Below are 24794 nucleotides of genomic sequence, written 5' to 3'. Positions count from 1 at the left end.
TTGGCTCTTTCCATAATTTGGCTATTGTTTATAATGCTGTATTAACATCACAGTGCATATATCCATTTGAATTACTTCTTTTGTATCTTTTGGGTAAATACCTAGTAGAACAATTGCTGGGTCATAGCGTAGTTCTATTTTTAACTTTTTGAGAAACTTCCAATACTTTTATCCAGAGTGGCTGTACCAGTTTGCATTCTTACCAACAGTGTAAGATGGTTCCCCTTTCTCTGCATTCTCACCAACATCTGTTGTCCTGTGTTGTTAATTTTAGCCATTCTGACAGGTGTGAGGTAGATTTCATTGTGGGTTTTGATTTGTATTTCCCTGATACTAAGCACTTTTCCGTGTGTCTGTTAGCCATCTGTATGTCTTCTTTGGAAAAATGTTTATTCATGTTTCCTGCCCATTTCTTAACTGGATTATTGGGTTTTGGGGTATTGAGTTTGGTATGTTCTTTACAGATTTTGTATACTACCCCTTTATCAGATATGTCATTTGCAAATATACTTTATATTGTAATAATGACTCAATATGTGTACTTTATATAGATAGTGTAGTGTGATGCAGACAAAAACACACTGGGGGAAAAATAAAGAAAATTCAGTTATTCTATCAAGTAGTCAGGGGATCTGGGATAAATCACTTAGCCTTGCTGGGTTTCAAATTTCTTTTCTATATAATGACATAGCAAGGTAGATTAAAATTCCATTTGTATTTGTCTTAAAATTAGATTAAAATTCCATTTGGCTTCTTGTTTCCTTCAAGCTGAATAGCATAGGAAGCTATTAAACTTTTTTATTTAATTTGAGAGAGAGTGAGAGAGTGAGAGCACATATGATGCAAGGAGGGAAAAGGTACAGAAGGAGAGAGAGAATCCCAAGAAGGCTCCACTCAGCATAGAGCCCAATGCAGGGTTTGATTGCATGACCCTGGGATCGCATGACCATGGAAGCTAAAATTAAGAGCTAGTCACTTGGGGTGGCTGGGGAGCTCAATTGATTGTCTGACTTTGGCTTAGGTTATGATCTCATAGTTAATGGGTTCAAGCCCTGTGTCGGTCTCTGTGCTAATAGTTCAGAGCCTAGCGTCTGCTTCAGATTTTGTCTACCTCTCTCTTTCCCCCTCCCCGTCTTGTGCTCTGTCTCTGTCTCTCAAAAATGAATAACAATTAGAAGAAAAAAAAGTCATTCAAGTGACAGAGCCAACTTCAATAATCTGACGAGAGAAAGTGTTGTCTCATCCTTTGATTTTTATATTTCTTACTAAGATAGAACTCAAACATCTCTAGTATGGTTATTAATCATTTGCACTACCTCTTTGTAACGTTCATGACCTTTTCCCCATGTGTATACTGGGTTAGGCTATTATTCTCATTTAAATACCAAGGAACTTTTTGATAACAGAGAAGTTAACACATGATACTGAAAAAGAAAACTCACTTGATCTCATTTGGTTAATTTTTCTTTTAAAATGTTTGTAGTAAAATTTGTTCTCACATAATTTATAGCTTCCAAATTATTTTTTTTAATTTTTAATATTTAAAGTTAGTCCATTTAAAGTTTATGTTATATGGATTAAAAAAGAGTAAATTCAAAATTATACCTGAATCATTTTTCAAAGAACCCATCATTTTCCACTGAATTGAAAGGCACTCTTCATTACATATTATGTTCTCATATTTACTTGGTTCTCATTACAGACCTTCATCTGCTCCAGAAATCTATTCCTATACCAACACTACACATTGATTATAGAAGACATATAGTAAGTTTTAAGATCTGATGTGGCAAATCTTTTTGTCTTATTTTTCTTTCTTCCTATTGTTTCCCAATTACTATTTAAGTATTTGTTAATAAAAATCTGTTTTAATCAATCTAGACTACCCATTAGATCTTTAATTACTATACTTTTCCATATATATGGATAAATAGTTATCTAAGACTAGATTTAAAAAGTTAGAATTATAGGTAAAATATTTTTTAAAATGATCATGAATATATTCATGATCTGTCATGTCCAAGAACTGAAAATGACAAGGCAATAAGATAGAAAAATAAGTGGAATCATCTTAAAGACATTTGCTAAACCAGGTGAACATTGAAGCCCATTTCAGGTCCTTTAAGAACATAGCAAATATAAATCCCTTGTAAAGAAAATGCAGTCATTGCAGTCCTAACAGAATTCCAAAGATAAAGCTTTCAAAAAAATCAGCAAAGTAAAAAATAAACAAACATATGATGAAATAAAGCACAATGAGTGGAACCAGTAGACACTACAAACAGTATAATCAGACTGATAGAAACTTTAGTGGAACTTCAGGAATATGAAACATGAGTGATTTTATATATTTAAAGAAATGACAGGCTTAGAAAATGATTTAAAAGCTAGCAGAGTTTTTAAAAAAATTCAAAATAAAGAGGATAAGTTAACCATCATGGAGAATAAAATAAAAAGGTTTAAAGTAAAAAGGTATCTAATAAGAGTTCTGTAAGGAAATGATAGGCAATGAGAGAATCCCCCAAATGAAGAAAATCATCAATGCACAGATTCAAGAACTCCATTGAAAACCAAGAGGGATAAAGAAAAAGAAACCCAACTTAGATAAATCACAGTTTAATTGAACAATGAAGATAAAAAAAATCCTTAAAGCAGCCCCGCTCAATAGACATAGAACATCAAATGAGCGATAATTAAGTTTCTGTTAATTTTCCAATAGCTTCAGTACAAGCAAAAGTAAACCACCTTCCCATGGAAATTTCAATATGGAAAATAAAAAGATAGGAAAAAGAAGAAAATTAGGAAAAATATGAATAAAGCTAATCACATGTTGACTAATAAAGCATTAACAATACTATCTCTTTGAGTTTTAAAAGGATAAAATTCATATACAGAAAACTGTATTTTATGACTTAGGGACAAGTGTAGTGGAAGTGCAGTACTTTACTGTGTGCCGAAAGACCCACTCAGATTAGTCCCTAAAGGATACAGATCCATGCCATAAAGTAGTTGTAAACATTTGAATACACCAGGTCCTAGAAAATACATTTTTCGTTTTACTCAAATATTGGCATTTTAATGGTAAAGGAAATGGACATACGGATTCAGAACTATTTATTTAAACCATATGGCATATTCAACTCTGCAAATGGCTTGTTTACTCTGTAGAGCATAATGGAGTTTTTAAAAGCTGTGTTGTCTTGAGCACATTTCACAGCAGCAGGTAGGTAAGCCTCTGACAGCCCTCTTAGGATGAACAGTGGTGCTCCTGGTTATCATCTGGCAAAACAAGTGAGGGAACCAGCCTGTGTTCCGAAGGAAACCTCATCCCTACCTTTTCGTTCCATATATCTAACATATTCACATTTTCAAACACTATTGCATAATAAGTTATGGACTACCTAATGTTTTTTTCATCTCTTTATTTCTGTCATGACAGTGGGAGGAAGCCTAACAGTCTTATTATAAGTTATGTATTTGGACATTAGTGTCTAGGTCCTGGGAAGCCACTGATATTTTCTTGAACAAGACAGTAATATATTTAGAGCTATGCTTTTAGAAGATTATTCTGAAAGTGATCAACATTTTACTTGATAAAGGATTAAGCCACTGAGCCACTGCAACTGAAAACCAAACACAAAAGGAGGATGAAGTATATCTACGGACTTCACTTCTGTTTTTTACACTTGTATCAGGTATATATGTGAGTGTGTGTGTGTGTGTGTGTGTGTGTGTGTGTGTGTGTGTATACACACACACATACATATATCAAGACACCTTCTTTCAAATAAAAATATTGTCAGTAGCTTATCAAATGAATTCTGCTGGTTAAAATTTGTTGCTCCTCTGACTTCTAGTTACTTTCAGTAGGACTCTATGATAAAGAAGAGCTTTTTATTTTACACTGATTCATTTCGTCAACTTTTCTCTAATATATGTCATTAAAATTTTTATCTTGGCTTAAAAGTCACACAAATCTGGACACATATACTCTAAATAATATGCAAAATAGTGGGGAAAATCAATGCTTTATAATTTTTATGAAAATTTTGAAAAGAAAAAGTCTCTATTGTTTAAAATAAAGCATCATGAAAGAGAGGAACATTTTAAAAACAGTCATTCTTTTTCACTACATTTATAGATTGACCTCATGCATTCTGATATAAAGTACTGTTTTTTTTCTAAAGGGAAGCTATCAAGAACTATAACCGAGTATTCACAGTTTGATGACTCTGAAATGTGTACTTCCGATTGAGAGATACAATTGCAAACAACAGCCTGCATGAATGAAACAGAGAAAAACTGACTGAGGAGGTACAATGGAATTGACTGTACCTTTGAAAACTAGAGCTGTAATCCAGTTTGTAAGAAAATAAAGAATGGAAGTATTGGACTAAACTCCACTGAATCACAGAAATCTAACACAATACAGTACAAGTGACATCCTTTTCTCAAAGAGGCACAAGGCTCATTGAGTCTGGCAATTCAATTACCCTCTCAACCTGGAAAGAACCCCCCTCCTGAGTTGAGGTCCGCTGGCAGAGCGGTGTGGGAGAGCCTACATTGTACACAGCTGGTAAATATCTAAAAAGCTGAAGGCTTTAAAGAACAAGAATCTCTGACCTTTTATGATTACTACAATGATTCTTCCACAAAACACTACTTAACGACAGAGTTCCCTAAATGTCTATAGAAAAATCACATTTTCAATTAAATGTCTCCAAATATCTCCTCTTCATATGATATATGTTTAAATTAATAGTTAAGTATAACACCTCATTAGGCAGTAAAGAATACAAATTAATGAAATGCAAAGTTTTTCTGAAATAGAGAGATGTCTGATCTTGTCTAGACATTTTATAAACTTCACAAAGAACACCATTATTCCATTTGTCTATTTTTTCCCTATAAATTTGTATCGACCTTGAATGAATGGAGTATACCCTAATGTGAACCACAATATCACTAATGAATTTTGGAATATGTAGGGAATATTTATCCAGCATGGACATTAATTGTAGTATCTCCTCATACTTAAAGTCAAGCCTGCTACCTTGGAAATAATTTTAGCCAAAACACTTTGGACTTCAAACTCTGGACATTTTGTTTCACTCCTTTTCTGTGAACCTTATTAAACAAATAAGGTTCATATATAAGTTTCACATAAATTATTTATTTTCACATATAAGACAAAGGTCTTGTGATATTAGATGTGTGGTACACCATGAAATTAATAAATTAGATCACTTCCTAGAATTAATCTTCTTAATTACATAACAAATACAAAGCATTGATGACCTCCTCCATGTCTAGGAGTAAGTCTCATATATTGGGGGGCACCTGGGCAGCTCAGTCGTTTGAGCATCCAGCTTCAGCTCAGGTCATGATCTCCTGTTTGTGGGTTCGAGCCCTGCATCAGGCTCTGTGCTGACAGCTAGCTCAGAGCCTGGAGCCTGTCTTCAGATTCTGTGTCTCCCTCTCTCTCTGACCCTCCCCTGCTCGTGCTGTCTCACTCTCAAAAATAAATACATAAATAAAACATTAAAAGAAAGTCTCAAGTATTGGGCATATAATTAATATATTTTCACAACTGAATCCCAATATAATTGCCTTGACTCTTTCCCATCACTCTTTTTTAGCCACACTGAATTTATTACATCTGCCTAAACTTGCCACATCTACCCATTCCTGCTCTTGTGCATGCTGAATACCCTTTTCTAGATTGCATGGGTTGCAGCACTAACCACATTCAATTATAGTTAGAGAGGTTTTTTTGAAATTTTTTATGTACCTGCATTTGCTTATAAGTTATGAACTTCTAAAAGCCTGGGCCATAGCAGGATCCCAATACCTATCATTGTGTTTGGTACATAGCAGCTACTCAATAAATAATAATAGCTATGAAAATAGTAATCCTTTGCCATATTGAATGAATGAAATTATTGATAATTCCACATCAACAAAATATTTGTTAAATAATTACAAATTATTTGCTAAATAATAATAATGTTAGAGATTTCCACATGCAACCATTATTTTGTTTACATCATAAACTTGTAGGTCAGATGCTGTCTTTCTTTCATAAATAAGCAATTTCTCCTGGGTACACAATAAATGGTCAATCTAAAATTTAACCTAGCCTTAAAATCTTAATAAATATGACCATATAGGTTAATATCATACTGTATACCTAAGTATTAATCTTTCTTTTGAAATTCTAAAACCATATAAATGTACCATTTTTCTCTTGAAATATATTTTTTAAAAAATTGACGTTGAGAAATGATCTTTATAAAAAAAGGTACCTGGTTGTTGAAGGAGGACTTATTGTATTTTTACAGCATTTTAGAACATAAATGTCAAACCTTGTGAAAAGAAGGATTCTCTACATCCTTATAGGAAGAATTCCTTCAGCTTTTGCTAATTTGCTAAAGCATCAGACACTTGGCTAAGAGCTTACAATACTCCTTTTACAAAGAAGATACTATTAATTAATCATTTAATCAATCAAAATTCACTTAGTGAATGAAAAACTGGGCTAAGTCTTACATTATTTTTTTTAAATTTTTTTAATGTTTTATTTATTTTTGATACAGAGAGAAACAGAACATGAGAGGGGGAGGGGCAGAGAGAGAAGGAGACACGGAACCGGAAGCAGGCTCCAGGCTCTGAGCTAGCTGTCAGCACAGAGCCTGACGTGAGACTTGAACCCATGAACGTGAGATCTGACCTGAGCCGAAGCCGGAGGCTCAACCGACTGAGCCACCCAGGCGCCCCTTACATTGGTTTAAAAAAAAAAGGTAAAATTCCTTTTGTTCTACTCATGCTCACAAAAGTCTGTTTTCTATTTTTTGGTGCCAGGGATTTTTGATTATAACTCTATCTAGTGTCTATGAATTATTCCAAATCTTAAATAAATACCTGAATTCTAAAACTAGGAAAAAGTCCATTTTCTTGATGTGTCTCATGATGCCGGCTTAATACCAAAACACATTTTTTGGGGATGTTTATTCATTTTTGAGAGAGAGAGAGAGAGAGAGAGAGAGAGAGAGAGAGGGCATGAGCCAGAGAGGGGCAGAGAGAGATGGAGACACAGAATCCAAAGCAGGCTCCAGGCTCTGAGTTGTCAGCACAGAGACCGATGTGGGGCTCAAACCCAAGAACTGCAAGACCATAACCTGAGCTGAAGTCAGATGATCAACCAACTGAGCCACCCAGGTGCCCCCCAAAACGCATTTTAAAAGAGATAATTCATAAATTTGAAATGTCTTGATAATCAATGATAGTTCCCATCTATAAATATTTACTGAGCTTAAGTTAGAGTCAATCTACTCAGAAAGTGCCTGGGATGAAAGAAATCATTAATTTCAACTAATAAACTAATTTTTAAATCAATAAACAATGAATGTGCATTTTTATAATAATTATATCAAAACATGGAAGAGGCCAATTAATAAAATGTGCTACATTTCATATGCCTACAGAAATCACATTTTTAATATTTTAACCCAATTTATCAAGACAAACTTTATGCTTTCATCACAGGTCACAGTAGATAGATATCAAGATCAAATGCTGTTAATTTCATTTGCAGAGTTAAATCTGAATTTACCTTGTTTGCAATACTTGTGATGAATGATTTGATATCTAGATTAGTTGGACAGCTCTTCTGACAGGGGGCATCTGCACATTTCAGACACCTAAGAAATTAAAGAAAAAGCAAATTAAAGTAACTACAATGTAACAAAGATGATATTCTATGTATTGTGCTATTTTTAGGTAAAAAGCCATTTTTAAGCAGTAAACATAGAGTCTCTGGGTTTCATTTTTTGTACACCTTCTGAGATGTATAAAATAGCACCACTCAGGTTAACTCCTTCTCTCTGTGTTCCTCCTAGAGATTAAGAGAATCATATTTATTTAAGATACATCATTCACTCATTTACTAAATCAATCTTTTCTGACCTCTCACTAAACTGACAATGCTCGGAGAATGCAGCCTTTAAATGATAAAAGTTTTGTATGCCTTGAAGGCCACAATTATTATACACACACAAAAGCAAAGTCTCTCTCATTTTACTACTTGTAATGTCCTTTCTTCCTCCGTTCATCCCTCCCACTTTGTCTCCCACATATCCGCTCTCCCTCCTTCTTTCCTTCCCATCATCACTCCCTCCCTCCAATTTTCTGATGTTCTTTAACCTCCAAACTATTCACAAGGCAACTGGGCTTTGTAGTCCATGCTTCAATGCATAGCCCAGATCCACCCCCTTCCAGAATGAAGCATTTATTCCCCTGCTGCTGTGCCCTCAGTCAAAGAGAACAGGCTCAACCAAGGTCGTGTCCCTTTTCTAGTAGCAGTCCGCTTCCAATTACAGGTCAGTGAAGAGGTTAGAGCCCAATCCCCTTGCCCAGACTTGGGGAACATTCTGCAGAGATCCACTGCAGCCTTTATTATGGTTGTCTGTCCAATCCTGACTCCCTCACTCTTACACAAACCTTGATCTTCTAATAAATTTCCTGCATACTAATCCCATCTCAGAATCTGCTTCCTGGAGTACTGATCAGAGACGTGTTCAAACTTTAGTGTACCTAAGGACCAGCTTGGTAGATGTCACAGTTTCCTCAGAGAAGCCCCTCCTAAGTCTGAATTATAGGCCTGGGAATCTGTATTTTTTTTTTAAATAAAACCCCAACAACCACTAAAAAGCCTTTGAGGTGATCCTGTTATACATGGTTGGATCTACACAGCAAGAATCACAATCCTATAATTATTACTTCAGGACTGAAACCACTGGCTAGAATGGTCCTTAATATGCACATAAATGTATGTTGTTTATTCATTTATTCATTCACTTAGTAAAAATCTAATTAGTCCCTGTTACATGGCAGAATATAAAATTGGTGAACACCATGATCCTGCTCTCATGCACCTTGAGGTTTGGAAGTTCACATGTATAAAAGGCAACTTTAGTAGTCAATGTGAATTTGGGTGAAAATAGCATGCTCAGAGAAGCATATCAGAGGAACTGTAGAACTAGAGGGAGGTAGTCAGGAAAGCCCACTGGGAGGAGTAATACTCAAAGGGAAGACTGAACAATGAGTGGGCATGAAGAAAGTAGAAAAGGGTGGGACTTGGAGAGCAATGTCACCCAAGAGAATGGCCCACTATGTGCCCAAGCCTGGAGAAAAGTACAACATACATAAACTAATGTAGTTTGGTCTGTCACACAGTGAGAAAAGGAGTAGAGAAGAATTAGGCTGGAAATATAAAACTTAAGATATACCACTGTCACATTTGTAAGAAGTCCAGAATTCTCCGAAAATTTCATTGAGAATGAATCCTACACTGCTCAGTGACAAAGGTGACAAGCTAGCTCATTTTCTGTCTTCTTCCATGTGTTAAAGACCTTGGTTCATTTCCTTTGAGAAAACAATACCAGTCTCCTTGTCATTCTTTTGTGAGTAGGAGAGTCCTCTTCATTGTCTGAACCAATTTCTCAGCACCTAATTAATATCTTGTTTTTAAATCTGATCTCTTTTCTCTGGTTTGCGCCCTTACCCTTCTCTCTAAATTAAATTTTACACAATGAGTATTGAAGGCTTTTCATAATCAGTTGTCTTCTCTGAAATGTAGTCACTAAACCTCTCCCCTACCTTTCTCTAAATGCCATTGTTAGATTCACATCTATCATTTAGTTGAATTCCTATCTTCTCATACTTATGATTTTTTCCCCTAAAACACTGTCACTGAGTTCAAAAAGAACTTCTTGAAAGTGTAATCACCAGCATACACTGCACAACAGTGCAAACGGAGTATAATGCATATTTGGTCTATGATGTTGAAACGAGGTGATACTTATATGTGTTATCTTCACATAAATATGTTGAGCATTATTAGTGATTTGAAAGGATCTCCTATTATGTAGTAAAATAAAATAGCTAGCTAGAAATTTAGCAAATAATATGCCACCCTAAGTATCTTCAAATTTATTTTTAAAAAGTCATGTCAACAGTTTTAAAAATGTTTGGCAATTCATAGGAATAAAGCATTTCATATGTGTATATGTGTATATATAATGTCTGTATACATGTGTATAGATATCATTTATGTCCTATAGATTTTGCTTATCCCTAATGAAGTCACAAGTTTTCCACATTTCTAACACCCAATGTGCATAATAAGGCAATTAAAAAATAAAGTCATAATGTCAGCAGGTATGAATAAGCCAAATTAATGCACAGTGTACCTTCCCATTCTTCTACAGAAATCTTAAATTCAACATAAACAGATTCACTTAACAGCACTGACAATGTAAGGATTTTTAGTTGTGGTTATTAAGCCTCTTTACCAAATAATTCCCTTTTTATTATTGAGCTAGTTCACAAATAACAGCTGTTGGAAATGTCAGATGTTAATGAGGCAGGGCAATGCAAACCTGAATTGTAGCATTCTTTTTTTTCTTTGGTGCTATGAATATGCCAGAATGGGCAGACTCTGATAATAATACCATCTTGCAATTCTCTAAGCGCTCTGCAGACTAAAGTGCATCAGGCTGCCATTAATCCCACTTATCACTCTGACAGCTCAGTAATTACACTATTGCTATAGCCAGGTAGTCCTAATAAAATATCAACCGCTGCACTGGAATGCATACTGGTGAGATGTTTTATTAAACTTGGGGAGAGGGAGGGTTGATCATCAAGTGACATTAGTGTTGACCTATTTTTCTATTTGACAATAAATTATCCTTTGACCATGCCATAATAGATATTACAGAGTGCATTTACTGTACCAAATCAGAAAGGTACTGCATTACAATGATGTAGGCAAATGGTGTAAATAAAATAGCAGAAATGCATGTCAGAATGTTATTACCTAAATTGCTTTAAATGATTGATACCATGAAAAATCACAGACACAGTACTTAGGGGAATATGTCAACAATTATTGTAAACCACTGTTCTACATAAATTTTTCCTAAGAAGTAACATTTAAATTACACTGTTTTTATCTTCATTCATTTAATTTTCCTTTTTTAAAAGTTTCAAAGTTACTCTTATAATAAAGTTTATTTTTAAATGCACCATAAGAGCCAAAAGTTATTTCAGATAAACAATTATGTAATATTTTTAATCCCCAAATAATTAGATTCACCAAAAGAGGTATATTAAATTATTTTGTAAAGCAATGAAACATCTTAGATTTTTTACTAGTGATAAACTTTTTTCATTTCCATATTTAATACAGGGCATAACAATGGAATTCATTGAAAGCAAAATATAGAATCCTTAATAATGTTAATCCTTCATGATTCAATATGACCATAAAAAATGTATGAAAACTTTAGGACTGCTACCTAAGGGACAAAAACTATTAAAGATATAAAGATCTTTCTCCGGGGAAAGAGAGCCATGATTCCTCTCAGTTTTACTCTATAGCATAACACCAAAAAAATTAGTGTAAGTAAAGAAATGAAGAGCATTTCATTCTTTACACATCTGAAAACAGATGCCTGCTTCTTTTATTGTTAAGCATCCACAGCAGCTAGAATTGTGACCTATGCTTGTTAAAGAATTTCCCAATCCATGAGTTTAAGTAACAATTTCTTCCTCAGTTAAAAAAAAAAAAAAGTCAGAGGAACCTGGGTGGTTCAGTCAATAAAGTGTCCAACTCTCAATTTCGGCTCAGGTCATGATCTCACAGTTGGAAGATTGAGCCTTACATCAGACTTGGCGCTGGGTGTGGGCTTGCTTAGGATTCTCTTTCTTCCTCTCTGCCCCTTACCCACTCATGCTCTCTCGTTTAAAAAAAAAAATCAAATCTATTTGAAAACTTTAAAACCTCATATAGCATTGTCTTTGGTTTTTTGCTATACTTTGTTCAATCAAGTTAGCACTATTTGATTAGGCTATGTATAATCTATACTAGTCTATATGTAATCAAACTGAACAAGTTAATATTTACCTAGAAAAAAATCTAAGACATTTTTCCCAATATTGATGTTGTATTGCCTCAGATCGTTCAAGATTTACCTTTATTTGGAAGGGCTAACTGAAATGTAACAGACAGTTATATGATCTAACCTCCCTACCCTATAATCACCAGCGTAGGCAAATATGTGGTCTAATATCCTACCTCAATTTGGCAAAATTTCTACTGAAATGGCACAGAATTAAAGGGAAGGAATGTAAATCAAGAAACGAGGTGTGGAAGTATCTAATACATATCTGAGTTCCACAGCCTGCAATCATTGTACCAAATTCCACCATAATGAAAAGACCCAAGAAAGATGGTTGATATCTTTAAAACATGATTGAGACCAATTCAATGTTCTGATATATGAAACAGTCCAGAGAAATTCTGAGATTCCAAATATTCTCTTCACATCTCTCAATATTAATTAATAGCCTCTCCTATATGCTTCCTGACTCTGTTTCTCTAATTGCACAACAGATTCTTAATAGCTCAGGGGTATTTGGAACTAACTTTAAATATCCCTACTAGGCATCTTGGCCCAGCTCCTATGGTCAGCTGGCTGGGAAGGTATGGCAACACTGTTAAAGGCAACTGAATTTTTTATGTTGTGCACCAATCTGTCTTGGTGACACTGAACCAGTAATACCCATGTTTTAGACTTTTAATACTTATTTAATTTGTAGGTAATATCAAAACACAATTTTTAAATAGAGTATTTATCCTCTAGAAATCACCATTCATTTGCAGGTACTTTAAGACAAAGTTCAAAACAAGCAAGACTTAGAACCATACACAATTCATACAACTGATACGCAAAATATTTTGTAGATGATCATGATCATTAGTCTAGTAATATAACATAATTTAAAACTCTCCTACAATCTTTCTGTAGTCTGTATCAGAGAATTATTATTGGTTTTCTCAGATAATGAATGGCTAAATAATGTCTTTTACACTTTTTGCATATTTTGAATTAATGGGAAGGCCTTCAGTTAAATTTTGATATTCATTTTTGATCTTCACATATGACTGATTCTTAAAAATTAATAAGATAGCTTTTATTTACACTTCATAGACAAGAGTATTGAGGCTCCAGAAATCTCCCAGAAGCATAATGAGACCAGTGGCCAAGGCAGCTGAGGAAACTACTGAAACGCATTTACCACCTTACTCTCAGGACTATCCCATTCACGTATGAAGACAGGTTAGAATTTTAAAAGGTGATGTTCTACTGACCTTATCTCTTTGCAACATCACTGCCTCCTTGCCAGAGTAATTTGAAGACTGAGAAAAAAGCAGTTAAGAAGTCACAGCTAGAAAAAGGCTACAGTATCCTCTCTCCTGGAGTCCAATTTTAGTTTAAGGAAAAAAAAAAGTAAAAGGTCTCCTCAAGAAGCTTCTCAAGTCAAGATGAAAACATTAGGATTTTACAATCTCACACGGTTTCAAAGGCTTATATAACCAAAGCAGTCATCGAGGCACTAATTCCTAAAACTAGGAAGCTAATTTTATTACATTTTAAATAACTTTGGTATAGCCACTGCAATTAGAAAGATACTTTTTAAATATATTTTATTTTTTTTAATTAAGTATGCTACAAAACCCTCAAGAGCAGAAGAAACCACAAACTCCTGTACATCTTATCCTACAGGCAATGTTATCCAACATTTCCACAAAAACTTAGTGCATATACCTTCGGAAAAATTTTTAAACATACTTTCCTATTTTACTACACAAAGAGGGTATCATCATGAGTATTTGAGGAAGCTGCTCTTAGGAGCAGTTTAACCTTAGATTTCTCTCTTTCTTACAAGAGAAGATGGGAATTAAAAATAAGTTTTTGTGTTGTACACAGATGGGACAAAAAGTATGGGATGGAATCAGTGTACCTTAATAACTGTAGGAAGACTCACTGAAAGAAAATCAACACACCATTCCTGTATACGGCAGATAAAACCGAGTAGGAAGTGGGGTCATTGAGGCTTTCAGAATCTACTGGGGCTTTAAGATAATAGAGACAAAAATAGTAAGAAAGATTTAAATAACAATACCAAACAGCGGTATCATAATGTGTAAAGAACCCAAAATGTATTTGCCAAATGCATGATACTAATGATAATTACACTAAGATGTGGGGGGAGAATGAGCCCACCACAGGTTGTTGCCATGAGGGAAGAGTGCCCCCATTTCCAATTTCCCTCTGTTACCAGTTTATTTAAAGAGTACACGGTCATACTTACTAACTGAATTGTTGAAATGGAACAAAATATAAATTACTGCAACTATTAATATTATGCATTCATGTTTTTTTATATATCAATTACATGGAAGGAGTTAAAGTCAATGAATACAAAAAAACCCATAAAAAATTTATTAAATGTTTTTCTGCCTACAAGACATCTAGGTATTAAAATATCTAACATAATTTGATCCCGGTCACTTGTAGTCTACAGAGGCAGACTTTAATAATTATGAAAAACAGAGAATATCACTGATAAAAGCTCTGCTTTATGTCCTGAAGGGATGGTCTTCTCTTTTTTTAATAATTTAATTTAATTTAATTCTTTTTTCTTTTATTTTTCTTTTATTGTCAAGTTGGTTTCCATGTAACACCCAGTGCTAGGGATGGTCTTCTTGGCAACACTTTCTTAGGAAACTATTGTTTATCCATCTTAAAGATGGTGGGGATTGAGAATACTTAAGGAGATTAAGGAAGATGCTATCAAGAGGAAGATAAGGAGCTTTGTGTCTTGCAGTAATGACATGGTGATAAGCCATGTACCTAGGTTAGAGTTCCTGGTAAAATCTGGCTATTCTAAATACAATTGTAAAAATAAGACTGCATATACATATATAATATTTATAATATAATAACCTATATAAATAATAAAATAAAAACTGTACACACACACACACACACACATGCACAGACACAGACTTATGTACATGCTAAGATTGACTAAGTGTTCAAATGTGGTTGCTTATCCAAAACCTTTAAATGTCCTGAGAAAGCACAGTACACAGGTGAAGAGAGCAGGCTCTGGGGCTCGAATGCCCATATTTGATTATTGACTTCACTTTATTGGTTTTAAGACCTTAAGCAAATGACTTAAATTCTCTGGCATCAGCTTTCTCATATGCACATGGAGAGAAAAATTTGTAATTCAGAAATTTATTGTAAATTTTTAAAAAATTATATGTTCACACTAAATAGTATGTAATTCTTTAGTTAACTCAACACGCTTTCTTATAATCCTTAAAATGCTCTGAAAGCTATATAGTACTTTCTCTAATGTGGAAGAAGTTGCTCAAGAGTCACAGCATAATTTTTTTTTACTGCTATTTACAGAGAGCAGAGTGGATATCTTTATGCTTAAAGTCTTCATTTTCTCATTATGAGTTTTCAAAAGAAAGAGAAATTATTTCTGTCCCAGGAGAATCAGAGAAGCCTTCTTTGACAGAGATACTTATGCTAGAGGCTGAAGCACAAGTAGGATTTTACCATGTGTAGATATGAGTATACCAGAGCTTAATATCAAAAGCAAGTTCTCTGTAAAGTGACACAGTGGCTACCACGGACCATACACATTTTAGGTGTCAATAATCTGAACGAGACAATGAATGAAAGTATTGAGGGGTAAAAAAACTCTCCTACCTAATGCAATCCCAAAACAAAACAAAACAAAACAAAAAGACTACAGGTTCATGCAGGGCAGAGACTATAATTCATCTTTGGTTCTCAGTACCTATGCTAGTCGTTGGCCCATATGGAGTTGCTCACATATGTTTATGGAAAACTCCTGTTAGTCACTACACTTGTTCAGGAATCAAATCCCTAAAACACATGTCAATCTCATCAATAATCCAAGGCTATTTATACTGAATCTTTTCTTCCTGGGCTTCTGCTTGTTGTTCCAAGCTAACAGTAATGAGGTAAAAAATAATCTCTTAAAAATTAGTTAAATTCCAAGATGACAAGTTGGACTACAAATATACTGTGAAGTCTGTGCTTTTGAAAATGGCTATATACTTACTAAAAGTGTAACTTATTTTTATTATAGATGTATAGTTGAGCATGTATCTAAGGAATGCAAATTGTAAATATGAGAATCTACATGATAAAAGAGGCTTTTCTTTATTCCTGACCCACAGATGATTGTGTAGTACTTCCATATTTTCAATGCCTATGTTAGGCATATTTCTCCCTTCCTCTTTTCTTTTCTCTTCTTTTCTTTTTTCTTTTCTTTTCTTTTCTTCTCTTTCTTCCCTTTCTTTCTTTGGTTGTCAAATGATCCTTTACTGTAATAATTTTCCATTGTAATTTTTAAGTACCTGGCCTCTATTCCACTGCACCTCAACTGATGTCATCTATGATGTCATGAAAGTGGCTGCCATCAGCATTGCAGCCCAGAGGATCTCTTTAGTGGTTCCAGAGAGCATTCTGGCTAAACACTGGTGCTGCATCTGTGGGGCAATGTTGACAATATCATCAAAAGTGGTATTTCCATCAGTCTTAATGTTTTTCTGCTTCTTTCTGTCTCTTAGCAGTTCCTTGATGGCCTCGATAATCAGGGCAGAGGCAGAAGGCACCACCTGAATCTGGGCTTTTATGTTCTGAACATTCAATTTCACTCTAATTCTCAGACCCTTCAAATCACCAGTTGCCTTGACAATGTCATCAGTAACCGTTTTTGGAGACAGACCAGGGAGCAGATCTTCAGGGCCAGGGCACACCTGGCACTGACTTCCCCACCAGTGTACCTCAGGTATATGACTTTGATCTCACTGGGATTGAATTTAGGCAGCATGGTGGAGACAGCTGGTGTCTGATGAATGGGGATTCAGGATGACAAAAGACACTTGCACCTTCCGCCCTTTTAGCTCAAGGCTAAAAGCACTCCCTTCCTCTTCTCAATTGCTGCCACTTGGTAAGGTAGCAATAAAGAATTTCTTACTTTCCATGAAGGGTAGCACTTTACTCTGACAAAATATACAATCTATGTACAAATAGATTCCTTAAGTAACTATTTATAATTAATAAAATACCTTTATTTATATACCATTTTAATTTGAATAAGTTTATATATGTGTGACTACAAACATTCAAAAAAAATTTTTTTTTAATGTTTTTTATTTATTTTTGATACAGAGAGAGACAGAACATGAGAGGGGGAGGGGCAGAGAGAGAAGGAGACACAGAACCAGAAGCAGGCTCCAGGCTCTGAGCTAGCTGTCAGCACAGAGCCTGACGCGGGGCTCGAACCCACAAATGTGAGATCTGACCTGAGCCGAAGTCGGAGGCTTAACGGACTGAGCCACCCAGGAGCCCCAACATGTAGCCATTTTAAAGAACCCAAGCCTCACAATACATTTTATAATCCAACCTACCATTTTCAATTTAACTACAAGTTCTGTGTATTTCTTCCAAACCAGCATACTGTTGCTCACCACAATTGTGGTTTCCCCACATTCTGGGCAGCTGTTAGACAATGCTCAATATACTTTTGATCCATTATAGACCTTAGAGGGAACTGGGTGACAGTACTGACAGTTTTTATTATAGCTTTCCTACTACTCAATAATCTTATTTCACCTAGACTATATCCCCAGTAGTGTCATAAACTCTTTGATTTATATTGAGGATCTTTCCAGGCTTCTTACAAAAGAGACATTATTTTTTATAGCATATCCATATGCTGTGCAAATTATCTTCTCAAATTTTGAAACACCTGTTGTTTGTTTAGCTTAATATCAGTGAAGCCCCTATATGCTGGTAACAAAAAACTGACATATATTAGTCATAGATGCCCTAAAAAGTTAACTTATCAGTAAATTGTAAAACTGAAAAAGCTATATATTTTATGACTTACGTGAAGGCAATTTCAGAAATAATATAACAATAATAGTAACACTAACAGACTTTCATCTGGTTTTTTTTTTCATTTAAATTTTTTTTAATGTTTATTTATTTTTGAGAGAAAGAGACAGAGTGTCAGCAGAGAGGGCCAGAGAGAGAGGGAGACCAGAAACCAAAGCCAGCTCCAGGCTCCGAGCTGCCAGCACAGAGCCTGACGTGGGGCTTGGACCCACCAATGTGAGATCATGTCCTGAGCCAAAGTCGGAGGCTCAACCAACTGAGCCACCCAGGTGCCCCTAATATCTTAAATTTAACTTTATAGAATGTTATACTGTTTGAAGGGGTTTTTTTTTGTAATGAGCAAGTATAACATGTAATTTAAAGTTCAACATACTTTGATATTGACTGGCAACTAAAATCACAATATCCTGTGTAATTTTCATTTTTTTTACTTTGGTCATTTGAATTGACCAGGGAAAAACTAACCAATGATACTCCCATGTTCTCTTTTTCTCTCCCTGAAAACTTCAAAAGTCTTCTGAAAGATCCAGCTGAGAGTTTGTAATAAGAGTTTTAACAACGGAATATACTTCTGAGTAACTGGTGATTCACAAAAGCTAACAGAACAAAGGGTTAGGTCTCCTCAAATGAACAGTGGGAGTGGTAGCACAAGTAGTGAAGGGACCAGCTAAGTTAGAACAACAGTGGAAGAAAACACTTGGCCTTAAAAGAATACAATAACATCCACCAATAATAGAATTTAGAAACAAATGTATCCAAATCTCAGCTATCTAGATATTATAGCACAGTAGGAATAATTCAACTTAAAATTCTTAAAAAGCCACTATGTTCTAAGTTCTGTGCTGGTGAAGGGGAGGATTTGCTGAAACTTCCTTGAAGATGGTGACTGAAAAATAAACTGGACTTACTTCATGTAAAAGAGATTTGTCTAGCTCTTTTTTTCTCCTTCTTTACAAGTGCAACAGCAACTGCAATATTTCAGGTGCTGAAAGAACAGATTTGGAGAGCAATAGCCAGATCTGGATTTTCTTCCTGTTGGAACTGCTCAGTTTCATGAATTTATCAAAGTTGTCCCCCATAAAATGATGCAACCAACACAAATTTATCTAAAAGTTTTCCTCCATAAAAATGATGCCATGTCCCCCTTTCAAAAAGTAAACACCTGCCTGCACACAATTCATCTAAATTAAATTTAAATTTAAATATTCACTCCTAATCTAAACCTACGTTAATTATCCTAAGTAAATGAAGAATGTATTCAGCACATTTTTTTTTAAAGATCATGACATTCTCCTCTTACAGGAGAATTTTTCACAAAATGACCTTTAAGCATTGGCTCCCATCAACTCATTCCTACAGTTCCAGCTGGCTCTAACACTTGCCCCACTCTAGAACCCTGTGGTTCTAGTCATTTTTCAGCTTCTAAGTATTCCAATATGTTCTTCTCTGCTTCAAAAGTCACAATTCAAGCTTGCTTCAGAGTTCAGTTTAGGTGTTTCTCATGGAACTCCCTGATTCTTGCCATTCTGATCTCCCAGGGCACCCTATGGGTTCCTTTATCAAAGCAATTATCACATTGGAATGCAACAGCTGGCTCACTTTCCTGGTGTCTCTTCTATTTCCTCTTGCAGTGAGAAATGGTTTGTCTTTTTTGTTGTTTTACTTAAAAACAGATTACTTTGAAACTCAGAAAAAGGCAGCCAGAATTTTGGTAATAACTCCAGTTACTGCTCTTAATGTTTGGAAAAATATATCTTTTCATAATTGTTCTTCACACTTATGTAAATAATATACATGTATAATGAAATGTTTATATTTGGTTTAATTTATTGAGTAATACTTATGTAAAAGTTACTATATGCTAGCACTATTCCATACGTTTTTAAAATATTCTCATTTAATCTTCATAATCACTTGATGAGGCAGATATAAATATTAACCCACTATATTTTTATAAGAATCTGATGGAGTAGGTACTTTTGTTATTCTCATTTTAAAGATAAAAATAATAAGGTACAGCATTTCCTTCTCTGTATTAGATTTGAATTATTTTATTTCCTATTTCTGTGATCCTGGTGATCATTAAGAAGTTAATAAAAATATCCTAAGGGTCTATGATTGACAGTTTTCTCTTTTATTTCATTCTAAAATCTTAATAGCATAAGATAATGTCAGGGCTTGCCTCACAGTTTGTAAAATCCAGATTCAGGACTCTTACCCAGGTCTGACTTTCTCCAAAGCCCAGCCTGTGAATCAGCATTTCATTTCTGCCACAGTTCTCATGATAGCCAGAGGCTTCAGAGAACCTGAGAAAGACTTTCTGATATAACATATAAAAGCCATACATGTTATAGACATTATTATGCATTATAGTTCATAAATGGCTGCCTTAAAAAAACAATCTAACGGGGTGCCTGGGTGGCTCAGTTGGTTAAGAGTCCAGCTTCGGCTCAGGTCATGATCTCACGGTTTGTGGGTTTGAGCCCCGCGTTGGACTGTGTGCTGACAGCTCAGAGCCTGGAGCCTGCTTCGGATTCTGTGTCTCCCTCTCTCTCTGACCCTCCCCTGCTCACCCTGTCTCTCTCTTCTCTCAAAAATAAATAAAAAACATTTAAAAAATTAAAAAATAAAACAATCTAACAAATTTCCTCATTTACTTTACAAAGTACCCCACAATAATACTTGCAGATCATGATATCTTTACAAAGCATTTTCTTATATGTAAATTACCCATCAAGAAATCAGAAAGATTATTCTTTCCAACAGAAACACCAGAGAGACAAAATAAAAGTAATTAGAAACATTCTGTAATATCATGAATGAGTCATAACAGATAAAAACAAATTTGACATCTATAATCATGACCAAGCCCAAAATAATTATGTCACTATGCAATATTTGGAACATTATATACTGTGGAAAAAAAGTAAAATCAAAATTGTCCCAATTAAAGCTGCTGTGCAGACCAGTATTACTTTCTACTAGGTTCTGTCTCAAATGACTTAGACATTACTTCAGTCCTTAGGAGTTTATGCAGAAGAGTTAATGCTGACATTGCACATGAACAATATGCAGAAATTTCTGGAAATTAATGAATATGAGAGAAAAAATATAATAATATAAATGCTTAATTTGCTCAATCTTAAGGTGGACCAAAGTTTCAAGCAATGGCATTGCTTGGAAAATGAACTAATATGACAATGGCCTGATCATTATCAGAATGTTTTTATTAAAAATTAGTCTAAAAAAGTTAGCCTACAAGCCAAAGGACACAATGTTCAGAAATAATATCTTGAACATAAGTCATCAAAATTAGCTGTCTACAGCTTAATATGATTTAAACTGTAAAAACAGGAAAATAAAAAAGCTAGCGGCAAATAATACACATTTTTGTAAAAATGGAAAATTCCAATGACTATGCTTCCCTATGACAATGCTGTCATAGTATGTTACATGCACCATTAAATTTAAGAAAACTGAATGAAGAATTTCAGTGCAGGTAATGAACTTAAATGTGTTCATGCTCTGTGGAATCTTAACATCTTATTTCCTTTGTTCTTTTGTTCCTTCCTTCCTTCCTTTCTTCCTTAATCAACAAATACCGACAGAGCATTTGTTATTTGCTAAATATTTAGGGAGATGGTAAAGATACCAATATGAGTAAGACATGGGTTCTGCCTTCAAGAAGCACACAGTGAAGAAATCAGACACAAGAATACACATTCTCCTTCTGTGAAGGTGTGGTAATGGAGAGGTGAGAGATACACAGATTTGCCCCAAGTTTAGAGGTATTTTAGAAATATAATGCTAAAAACACAGTAAGTGGATTTTTTTTTCTTCAGACTGTGTGTGTCTGTCTGTGTGTCTATGTCTGTCTGTCTGTGTGTCTGTGTCTCTTATGCACAGGCCAAGAAATACAGGACTTGAGGATGATATGTGAGAGACTACAAGTATTTACTACCATCTAGTGAAAGTGGCATAGAGCTCTCTGCCCAACTACTTCTGGATTCACCTCAGCCACAAATAGATCACCTCTTAACTGACCTCTCTTCTTTTACCCATATACCATCCATTAGGTCTTATCACAAAACACCAGAAGAGAAAATGTAGTGTGATGGATTCTGGATTTAAACCCAGCTCTATCCTTACTAGCTTTGTGATCCTAGAACAGTTGTTTAAATTCTTTGTGCCTCCAGCTTCCTCCTATATCTTGCTAATTATAGGCTAGACATCATACCATTTTAGGGATGACTTAAAATTAGCACATGTAACACATTTAGTGCCTGCCTTATTAGTAAGTGCTCAATAATGTAAATCATTGTAAATTGTATGTATGATTATCTACGAACAATGGAGAATACAATGGAATAAATGAAAACTTTTTTTCAATAGCTACTGGAAAGCACAATTGTCAAATAATAATTACTACATAGGTTTCTGTGAAAATTAAATAAGATAATTATGAAGAGCACCAATGACAAGGTCATGATTATAGTAGATGCTTAATAAATGAAAAACATAAATGAAAAATATCTTCCAAGCCAATTCAAGGGAGCTTATAGAATACAGAAGTGAAGTGGTACCATTTTAAAAAAATAAAGTCTAACCAGGAGAAATTATGAGGAATAAAATATGTAAGAATAAGTGCTATTGCATCTATAAGGTTTATAATGAAATTAGCAGCCACACCACAGAGCCAAGCATAAACTGATCTCTAGCAATGACCTGGTAATCATTACTTCGTTTTTGTAAGTGATCTCTTTTTTAGTTCATCATTAACAGTTTCGATGAGATTGCTTCAGTAACCAGTTCCACATTTGGGTAGTTAGTGTAGGCATACCTAATTTGTCAACAATGAAAAGAGGTATTAGAACCTAGGGTGGTGGGAGCAGTCAGGGAGGCAAATGAATCTCCTTTTGTTAAGGGAAACTCTGTGCTAGAAGTATACTTGTTTTTCCTCCTTTATCTTCCACATCTAAAATTTAGGATATTCTTCCAATAAATATATTTCATATGATTAGACATCTGAGTTTTCAACTTTAAGTATACAGAAAGAGAGAGAAACACGTTTAAAAGATAACCTTGGAGAATACATTTTTCTTATGTACCAAATTTTCATTCAAGCTGTGAAATGTCCCACCTCTTTCCTTCTTGATATTTTTTTAAGGCGAACTTCTCAGAACAATCCCACTGAACAGAAATTGGTTTGCAAGCTAGACAGATATTAATCTATTCTCCCAGCATAGTGGGTGCACAAATCCTTTTTTATTGAAGAGCTATCGTTAAAGTTCTATATATAAGACGGCAGTACAGCATTGATTTGGGTAATTCTAACACCAAAGTAGTATTTTTACTTACACATATTATATTCTTCCCATTTTCCCTGCCTTTGCTCTTACTTTTCCCTTAGTGCGAAATGCATAATTTCTCACTCGTACTCTTCATCTGACAAATTCCTGAGTATCCTCCAGGATGGAACACCAGTATCATTTCCTCTTGAGAGCCTTCCTCCTCTCAGTTCTTAAAGGTTATTAATTTACTGCTTTATATCCCCACATTTTTCTGTAATTTTTAAAAATTAATTGTATCCACAAATAGCTGATAGCTCTCAGGAGGACATTCATTCATTCAACAAATATTGTTTTGAGTGTCTGTTAGGTTCAAGGCCATGGGAAAATAATGACTAGTAAAACAGACAGATAGACTTCCATTCTGTAGCTTGGAGTTAAACAAACAAACATTTCTCTGCAAACAAAGATAAATTATCATAGCATAAAGCAATGGGATTAAGGATCCCAGAAGTTCTTCCTGCCATCTCAAGGATGAGTAGAAATCAATTAGATTGAGAAGAGAAAAGGAGGAGGCAGAGGAAACAGATGTGCAAATGCCATGACATGGCAGGAGGCTCAGCAGGTTGGAGGGTCTGAAGGAAGATCCCGGTGCCTGGAGCTGGAGAGCGAGGGGAGGCTGTCTGACAAGGGCAGGGAGGCTGCTGACTTAGTCCAGGACTTCCAGCAGCGCGCGAGGCCAGGTGCTCAACAAGTGTCAGCTGAATAAATAAATGAGCGATAATAATAAAAAGAGGACTATGCACTAGCTTGAATTTTGAGGGCTTGTATTACTACCTTGGGAAAATTAAGATTTTTACAAGGTAATTTACTTCCTATTACTACAAACAGCAACATTTTTGCCTTGTTAAGACTTTCCTCTTTTCATATATTTAGAAGTAATTTAGAGAGTTATAATTCAGTACTAAATACAGTATATAAAGTACTTATGATCAGCTAATTTGAATAACAAGCATGTTATATACATGTGCTTCCAAATGAAATGTTTGTAGTATTTTCAAAGTTTCACTGTGGATTCCAAAGGAATATAAATTGTATAATCTCTTTAGGGGGAAAAATGATCATCATTTTCCACATATGTAGGGACCCATCTAGCCAAAAAGCATGGGGGGAACGCATGGAAATCTAGTCTGAATTAAAACTAACTTTTACTAGCCCTCTAAGAATTGTGAATAAAATGACATTGTAAAATTTTTATTTGAAGTTCATCTTCATTTTCAAAACATATGGCCATATTACACACATACACACACATGAAATACCTCAATGGAAAAGAAAAGAAATAAAAATACAATAACAAGCAGAACTGAAGCAACAGACCCAATGTCTCCAGGTTCTGAAGAAAGCATACATATCCTAGAATGAACTACTTTGGTGCCATTGAGACCAAGTGCCCCATCTGAAATGGGGGACTGGAATAAAACTCCTTGCTTAAAATCAAGGGCTGGATTGATGGCACTACTGTTGGGGTCCATCCAGCCAGAAGTGCTGTGTGGCCTTTGGGACCCTGCTTCCCCTACTTGAAAATGTGTGTGCTTGACTGCTTGACCTAAGTGGAACAGAGACTAGGGTTAGTTCTCCTATTAAT

At 34.9% G+C, this 24794-nt stretch overlaps 1 protein-coding gene across 1 annotated transcript in view; it reads right to left on the bottom strand.

The window, feature by feature from the left end:
* DPYD (dihydropyrimidine dehydrogenase) overlaps window positions 1–24794 on the bottom strand; it is an 806753-nt gene that overhangs the window by 617336 nt on the left and 164623 nt on the right. Inside the window, exon 4 of the mRNA XM_029948659.1 lies at window positions 7613–7700. Within this exon, the coding sequence (XP_029804519.1) occupies window positions 7613–7700 (88 nt within the window). The remainder of the gene's footprint in view (window positions 1–7612; window positions 7701–24794) is intronic.

Source organism: Suricata suricatta, chromosome 8 (genome assembly GCF_006229205.1).
Source record: "Suricata suricatta isolate VVHF042 chromosome 8, meerkat_22Aug2017_6uvM2_HiC, whole genome shotgun sequence".
Classification (NCBI taxonomy): domain Eukaryota; kingdom Metazoa; phylum Chordata; class Mammalia; order Carnivora; family Herpestidae; genus Suricata; species Suricata suricatta.
Note: the sequence above shows the minus strand (reverse complement) of the source record. Positions and strands in the feature narration are given on the sequence as shown.